Raw genomic sequence first — 9,191 nt, 5'->3', positions numbered from 1 at the left:
TATAAGTAAGTTTAACATTTTTAACATGACCAAAATACTGTATACAAAAAGAAGCCAAAGATCTGATTTTATTATTGAAGACTATGTGAATCCTTCTGCTAGTATCACTGGAGCAAAAATATCCTTGTAAATAAGTCAACAAATAACAGATACTAGTGAGGCAGTGGAGAAAAGGGAACACTTGCCTGCTGCTGGTGGCAGTGTAAATTAGTTCAGACATTGTGGAAAGCAGTTTGGTGATTTCTCAAATAACTTAAAATGGAACACTTATTCAACCCAGAAATCCCATTACTGGGTATATACCCAAAGGAATATAAATTGTTCTACTATAAAGACACATGCATGTGTATGTTCATTGCAGCACTGTTCACAATAGTGAAGATATGGAATCAACCCAAATGCCCATCAGTGGTAGACTGGATATAGAAAATGTGATGCATACACATCATGGAATACTATGCAGCCATAAAAATAGTGAGATCATGTCCTTCACAACATGGTTGGAGCTGGAGGTCATTATTCCAAGTGAACGAATGCAGGAACAGAAAACCATATACCACATCTTCTGTCTTGTAAGTGGGAGCTAAACATTGAGTCCACACAGACATAAACATGACAGCAATAGACACTGGGGCCTATGGGAGGGTGGAGGGTGGGAGGAGGGTAAGGATTCAAAAACTATCTATTGGGTACTATGGTTATTACCTGGGTGAGGAAATTATCTCCACACCAAACCCCTGTGACATGTAATTCACCTATATAACAAACCTGCACATGTATCCCTGAACCTAAAATAAAGTTTTTTTTAAAGGAGATCATTCTATATGTACTGACATGTAAAGATATACATGATATATTAAATGAATAAGATTATAGAACCATAAAAAGTCATTGTCTATATAGAAATGTTATATAGTTTTTAACTTAGAAAAAGTGGGAAGTTATATTATTTCCAATTTGAGACTAGTTTTAATATCCCTGCAATGAAAATCTTGCTGTAGAAATTCAGTGTGTGTGTGAGTGGAATTTTTCTTCTGGTGGGCTTTGCATTATAGACTATTATTCTGTAAGACTAGAGTTTCAGAAAGTACCCCAATTTGTTACTCTTTTAAGATTATTACTATAGACTGTAAATAGCTTTCTGGAAAACTTACCCCACTTCACAAATTAAATGAATGCTTTATTTACTGAGCATCAATGTGTTATGCAGATACACAATGATACACAAATAAATTAGGTGATACACAAATAAATTAGGCACTGCTTTTGACTTCAAAGAACTTAAAATTAGATGGAAGATAAATAGGAGAGATTGTGTTAAATTATGTTTTAACATCTTGTGTAAAGTGTTATTGCAGGGCTTAATGTCTCAATTTCCTCAGATTTCATCCCTCCAAATTGAAAATGGCAGCATAGAATAGGATGTGATGTGCAAATTGCATCGTGTCTACACTGTTTATATTTAGGATTCACCTAACTTCAAGAGTGCATAGCTCATTCTAAATGGCTGAAATATTTTATATGAAATACACTGGTTTTAATATCACTATGATGAAAGAGACCAAATCCTCAAAGGTGTGGGAGAGGACCTCTGAATGTGGGAACCTGGACTTCTCCCCAAAGGATTCAGTTCCCACCTAAACCACACAGATGGGCAGATATCCCCAGAACACTTACGCTTACAAGTGGGCAGCTTCCCCTTGTTACTCCACAGCCCATCTTCTTGACACACGGCTGTTGCTTGCTGGCTGGGTTCAAGCTTGAAGCCCTCGTGACATTCATAGACCACTTTACTGTCCAAAGTGAACTCGTTCCCGGTAAATGAACCATTTCCTGGGGATTCTGGGATTCCACAGGACACAGCTGAAAAGAAATGAAACAAATGCAGGCTTATTCTTACAGAAATTATTTTCTAGTTATTAAAACTATTAATTGCTATTATGATGATTAATTCTGTTTATCTAGTTTTCATTTTAAATACATACAGAAATTGTGAATTATAACTCTCTTTTTTTTGGAGATGGAGTCTCGCTCTGTCACCCAGGCTGGAGTGCAATGACTCAATCTCGGCTCACTGCAACCTCCGCCTCTCAGGTTCAAGCGATTCTCCTGCCTCAGCATCCTGAGCAGCTGAGATGGCAGGCGCACTCCACCATGCCGGCTAATTTTGTATTTTCGGTAGAGACAGGGTTTCACTATGTTGGCCAGGCTGGTCGCCAACTCCTAAACTCAAGTGATCCGCCCGCCTTGGCTTCTCAAAGTGCTGGGACTACAGTCAGGAGCCACAGTGCCTGGCATGAATTGTATTTCTAGGGCATGGGATAAGTATACACATTTTCAAAATGTGAAGGATGTTAAAGGTGAATGAGAAAACAGTGGAAAATGGGTGAGAATTAATTTTCTGGAAGATAAGGCTGACCACTCTCATGCAGCTTAACCGCAGTCTGACATATTTTATCAGAGGGTGTGGCCAGGGGAGCACGGACGTCACACACTCATCTTCATCTCATATTGGAAAGAAAGGGGAAAGGATGAAGTAGCATCTTTATCATCGCAACGCTTATTGCAGTGTTGACTCTTTGGTGTCGAAATTCCTAAGAATCAGCCGCCTCAGCTCTCAAAACTCTTCCCCTTTTATTGCTCCTCTCCCCTTCCCCAACTCATTTTCCTTTAAGTCCCAGGAACTTCTGTTACAAGAAAACAGGACATAAGGAACGGATAGAGGAGGCACTCAGGGAAGATTCCCAGGGCAGATGGCAGTGTCTAGCGGAGATGTAGACCGCTTTCACGGGAAACACCATGCAAGAAAGAGGCATGTGTGCAGAAGAGGTTTTTTAAAGAACAAGACTTGGGGAGAATTCCGTGTAAACCCTTTCTTCTTAAATTTACTATGTCTGATCCAGATGTATCTACTATGAGACAAGGAAAAAATTCTCAAATGACTACACGTGACAGTCATGAAACCAACAGTCAGGCAGAGGATGACATTTCAACGATCATGTACCCACTTCAGGTGCACTTGTAAAAGAAAAGTTCTATGGTAACTAAATAAAGAGCCTCTTTTACTCAATCAGTATTAAAGATATTGTTCACATCATGGATTTAAATTTAGACAGTTCAAACTTTTTCCCATGTAGATTCTAATGAGAGTACCTGTGTAACAGGATAGAGCTGGAAGGGCTGGATGAAGGAATTTATATAAACACCTAATTCTACGTATAAAGAAAACGACTAACCTAAGGTGACACAATGGCCTAGTAAAACCTCCGGCCAGAGAGTAAATCTTATGACTCCCAACCGAGACTATTTTCTCTTCTGCAAAAGCACAGGTTATCTCTGGTATTGTTGGAGTCCCTTGGTTTGCTGTTCTGGTTCTTTCTTCTTTATCAATATATTAAATAAATACAATGGGAAACTGCCAGAGAAGTAAAAGAAAATGTATTCCCCAATAAAATCCAAACTCCTGGAAATTTCAAGGTCTAAAATGTCTCTTGTTTAAATGGATGATCAGGTATTGCAACCATCAAAAATACATGTGGGCCAGGCACAGTGGCTCACGTCTGTAATCCCAGCATTTTAGGAGGCTGAGGCGGGAGGATTGCTTGAGTCCAGGAGTTCTACACTAGCCTGGGCAACATGGTGAAACTCTTTCTGTACCAAAAATACAAAAATTAGGCAGGCATGGTGGCACACACCTGTTGTCACAGCTACTCGGGAGGCTGAGGGGGATGGATCACTTAAGCCCAGGAGGCAGAGGCTGCAGTGAGCTGAAATTGTGCCTCCAGACTGGGTGACAGAGCAAGGCCCTGTCTCAAAAACAAACAAAACACATGTGCGTGTGTGTGCGTACATGTGTGTGTACATGCCTTGTACATGTGCATGTGTACATGTGTCCGTGTACGTGTGTGTATGGAATATTACAATAATCCATTTGCAGTAGAAGAAAAATGAAAAACCATAGACATATAGGCATCATTTGGGGCAAAGCATTTAAAATAATAAGTAATCATCTTTGGCTCTGTGGAAGCAACAGATCCATAGGAAGACTGTTGGCATCTGGAAAATGTCATCTTAATTTCCTGAATGCAGTAAATGCCATAGACCCATTCCTTTCTTTTCTGTGTGTATCTCACGATGCTCCAGAATCTAGCTTCCTCGTCATTTTCTCTCAGACTTCACTCTGATAATCATTTGTTCTTGATCGCAAGCCTTAATTTCTCTCCCACTCGCTGGCTGGAATGTGCCCAGTGTTCAGCTTTCCTAAAATTTTCATTCGGGCTGAGCACGGAATGAAACGACATTTTTCTGTCAGGTTAAATGGGAAAGATGACATTCTACAAACGCTGATGAAGCCCCATTATAAAATGATTCATGCTCAGGAGACCAAAGCAGAAAATCTTTATAGCCCCTTGTTACATCTGGACGCTTCTTTGAGAAGTGAATCCTGCTTGTCCAGGTCTCAAGACAACCCATTTTACGTTGCCTGATCAACAGCCAGGAATCTTTTTATGGTTTTGAACCACAGTGTTTAGCCCCTTAAGTGTCTTAACAAAAGGCTATTTGGTGGATTTAAAATAACGGTTGGCAATTGGTCAAAAGTGGAATTATAACACTTCTGATTTAATGAAGACGCGGCCTAATCCTTATGGACTAAAATCAGGCTCATGGGATGAAGACGGTTTCCTGCTAAAGTCTAGTATTCATTCGTCTCTCATTTATTCCCCCAATTTTGCATGATTGCTATATGACAGGCATCCATAGATCACTTGTTTTTAAAAATACTAATTAGCATTGGCAGTGTAAGACACTTTCACACTTTGGAGAATTTCCTTACATTTGGTATATCCAAAGAGAGTAAAATTTCCCAGTTGTTTTTTCTTTAATTGTACTAAGGTATTATTATACATCCCAGAAGTTTAGGCAAATAATCATTTATTGATCCTGTAAAGTTATCTTTTGTTTATCAGCACAGGCCTCAAACTCAGACGTCTGAGTCAGTTCTTGTTGCGCCTCTCAATAGCAGTGTGGCTTCAGCCAAATTACTTAATGAACGCTGTCTTCTTAAGCTCAGGTTATCAAGACCTATGTCAAAAAGTAATCATGAGGGTTCAATGAAATCATCCTTACAAAACGCGAGCCCTCTGTCCACACGACATAGGCATTCGATCCATGACAAATTATTATCATATGCAGAAAGTCGAATACTTATTACATTATATGCAGGATATGTGTTGTATTACACATACACACGTAAAATTTTTACTTATTTGCAAATAAAAATGTTAGTTGCAAGGATCAACTCTCTGTCATCTATTTATTAAAGAGAGCAAAGAGTAAGTTGGTAGGTAGTAAGAAGGCTTACCTCACTTTCCTATCTCATGAGAGGTGTAACAGTTTGGTTTCAAAAAAATAAGTAGAAGAGATGTCCAGTGTCCAGTGTTGTCTGAACCTTTAATACCACGAACCCCACATGGGATTTATTCTTTGCATATTTAAGATCCTTCAAACAGTGGTTATTTTTCTTTCTGCAGCCTTAAAACATTTCTCTGTTTTTTTCTTTTTTTCTTTTTGAGACAAGGTCTCGCTGTCACCCAGGCTGGAGTGCAGTGGCACAATCTGGGTTCACTGTAGCCTCAACCTCCTGAGCTCAACCCATCCCCTTACCTCAGCCTCCCCAGTAGCTGGGGACTACAGGCCCAGGCCACCATGCCTGGCTATTTTTTGGAGAGACTGAGTCTCACTATGTTACCCAGGCTTGTCTTGAACTCCTGGGCTCAAGCCATCTTCCTGCCTCAGCCTCCCAAAGTGCTGGGATTATAGGCATGAGCCACCGTGCCTGGCCAGCCTGAGGATTTTTAAGTATTTCCAAAGTAAGCATATATGAATTTTTTTATTAAAATTATATATGTATATATAACTATAAATATATATAAATGTTAATTAATCAAAATTATAATATAAGAATATTCTAGATTACTATCTACATGGGTTCTACTATATAATATCAGTGCCTGCCATTTGCTTTTGTGTTTATAATCATGTTGTGCCAAGAAATAACAGTTAATTTTTGCAGCCTAAAGAGAAAAATATCAGAGACAGATAATGAAGAAATCATGGGCTTGCTTCAAGTGAAGAACAAGTGACTATACAGAAAGTTCCACAAATATGAGCCATATAATGATTATATGGTAAGAAATGTTGAAAAGATTGACTCATTTTACATGCACACACACACATACTTGGTAAATACCTATGAGTATCATGTATAATTTTTCAAGTAATAATTGAATTTCATAAAAACATCATCCTAATAGTTATTTTCCTCAACTTGAATTGTATAAGTTAAATATGCATTTAACTTGTAAATACAAATATGTATGCATAGCTTTATGTTTGTATAATTTAGTAAGATTATAATCAAATAATTAAATTCAAAATCAGGGTCATTAAAACACCTTAGGAAACACTAACTTAAGGGAATCATCAACCATATGTGTGTTTGCAGGTATGTGTGTGTGTATGTGTATATGTGTATATATATGTATACACACTTCTATCTATATGTCTGAGGAAACATATAAGTACATATGTGTAATTATATCTTATTTTATACATGATTTTACAGTTTACATAGTGTTTTCACATCATGCTTTTTTACTTATTTTTCACTACAAGCCTATTAGACACAAACCTTATTCTACTTTCTTACAGGTAAAGTTACAGATGCTAACATTTTTTATATCATTTTCCCCAAGTCTAATAGTCATTAAAAGGCTGAGGTCTCAAACCGGGTCTGCTGAATTCAGGTAGAATTTCTCATCACATTACTAAAGATGCCTGGACTATTGTAATTATGTGTTTTCAATTTTAAATCTATCAGATTAGTCGTCACATAATTTCATTTGCATTTTAAAAATTTATAGTGGTTCCCTATTTCCCACAACGCTGAACACAAACTACATGTTTTGTCTTCAAAGCTCACCAAAACTTTCCTCTACTCTCCGTAACTTCCCACTGTCTGGCCAGCAGACCCTCGCCAAGTATCCACGCTGCCCAGCCAGCTTATTCTCACTTTCTTGCCTTAGTTTTCTCTGGGTTCTTCCTGTCTACCTCAAATATTCTTCTTATTCTGTACCTATTTAAGCCTACTCTAGAGTAGAAAATTGGCTTCAACCATTGCGTTCTATTCTCATCTGATTGGTAGTGCTAATGTGTGCAAATATTTGCAATTTAGCAAGTATTTATTTAAATAAAAGTACTGCTTCACAAAGTAATATATAACTGCACTTTCTGCAATTGTCTGTATTAAATTACCCTGTGCACTGTCTTCTTAAAATTGCTAGTACTTTAAAAATAAATATCAATGCTGCCCAATGGATCTGTAAATTCTGAGGACCATGAAACCAGAATATTAGACCCCTATTTGTGGGTAGACAGTCAACATATTCAAATATTTTGCAATCATTACAACTTGCATTACCAACTTTCTTGATATATGAAAAAAATCACTAGTTAATTTTTCAGTAAACATGATCCTTTTTGAAGCTAATTGCTGACGAATTATTGCAACATACAAGGTGCTAAGACAGGAAAAAATAAAGACACAGTTGTAGATTTACCATGCAATAAATAACAGGCCTCTAGAAAGAATGTTTGTGTCACAACTTCTCAAACATTAATGTGCTCCTTACCCCCAGGCCATGCTGATGGCACATGTATCCTGATTGAGTAGATCTGGGGGAGGGGAGGATTTGAGGCTACTTTTCTAACAGGCTGCGTTGTCTCGGAGGAGCAAGGATTTAGACTATCCTAAATGCCCTAGGGAGGCTGCTAAGCCTTTTCCCACACACAGTTTACAGACACCTGCCATAGAATTCCCCTGCTGAGTGGCCAGTGTCCTAGCAGGATCCACACAAATGCCTCAAGTACCCTTCAGGGACCTCCCACCTCCTGCTCCATTTTGAAGGGTTTACTACCCCTTGCTGCTTCTCTGAACGCACTTTGCTCATCAGCCAGCCCTCTCTTTAAAAGGAAGGAGTGATGTTGCATGTTGAAATGTTTGGGGAAAGGAGCATGTGTTGGTGATTTTTTGTTTTTTTCAGCTAACCCTGTCCTAAAGTGAGAATTCTGTTCCCCGCATGTGTCTCCGCACTATTGGATGAGACCATGGGAGACGCTGCAAGTGCAAAATGAAGGTCTCCCCATCCCATCAAAGCATATTTTAGCACAACTAATAATAATAATAGCTTGTTAGGAACTAAAAAAAATAAGGAAAAATATTAAAAGTAACATAAGCAGCAGGCAACCCACAGTTGCTTCAAGTGAAGAACAAGTGACTACACAGAAAGTTCCACAAATATGAGCCATATAATGATTATATGGTAAGAAATGTTTAAAAGATTGACTCATTTTACATGCAAACACGCACACACTTGGTAAATACCTATGAGTATCATGTATAATTTTTCAAGTAATAATTGAATTTCATAAAAACATCATCATCCTAATGGTTATTTTCACAAAAAATAAAACAAAACAAAACAAAAAACGTCCCCTTAAAAACCAGGATAAACGTTTACCAAAAACAGAGGGCTTCTGTCTTTAGAAGGTGACCCTTGCACTCCCTTCCCTGCACAATTTTCTCTCTGCAACAACTCATGCTTTTTAAGCAACATCCTCAGGACAGCCTCTCAGTTACCAGTTTTCAGGAAATGATGGTCACATGGGCTGTATTCGTGAGCCGCTGTGAAGGGAGAAGGCTGTGGGATAAGCTGGAGAGGAGAGGAGGGGACACAGGACTCAGGGTCCAGGTGACAGGCGTGCAGCTTACAGGAAGCACATCAGGACACCCTTCAGAGTTTGAAGATGGGCAGTGACACCAACTCATTTGTGACCTGATAAAACCCTCTGGCTGCCATCAGGAGATGAACTGAGAGAGGGTCCTGAGTGGGGCCGATGTAGGAAGCCCAGTAGGGCAGCCCATGAGAGAGAGTGGACTAGGGGACGGGAAATATGAGGATGGACTTGGACCCACTGAGTAGCTGGAACCAACAGGGTGTGGGAGTCACAGGAAGGACTTTATGTGCAAGCAAGAGAGAGAAGTGATTCAAGCAGTTGGATAGACTGAGATGCTAATTTCTCAAATGGGATTCACTTCAGGGCAAGGAGATTCAGGGGAGAAAAGAGTCTCA

At 38.9% G+C, this 9,191-nt stretch overlaps 1 protein-coding gene across 1 annotated transcript in view; it reads right to left on the bottom strand.

Moving 5' to 3' along the window:
- CSMD1 (CUB and Sushi multiple domains 1) overlaps positions 1 to 9,191 on the bottom strand; it is a 666,897-nt gene that overhangs the window by 118,298 nt on the left and 539,408 nt on the right. Inside the window, exon 39 of the mRNA XM_011968609.1 lies at positions 1,678 to 1,863. Within this exon, the coding sequence (XP_011823999.1) occupies positions 1,678 to 1,863 (186 nt within the window). The remainder of the gene's footprint in view (positions 1 to 1,677; positions 1,864 to 9,191) is intronic.

This window comes from Mandrillus leucophaeus, unplaced genomic scaffold (assembly GCF_000951045.1).
Source record: "Mandrillus leucophaeus isolate KB7577 unplaced genomic scaffold, Mleu.le_1.0 Scaffold85, whole genome shotgun sequence".
Taxonomy (NCBI): Eukaryota; Metazoa; Chordata; class Mammalia; order Primates; family Cercopithecidae; genus Mandrillus; species Mandrillus leucophaeus.
Note: the sequence above shows the minus strand (reverse complement) of the source record. Positions and strands in the feature narration are given on the sequence as shown.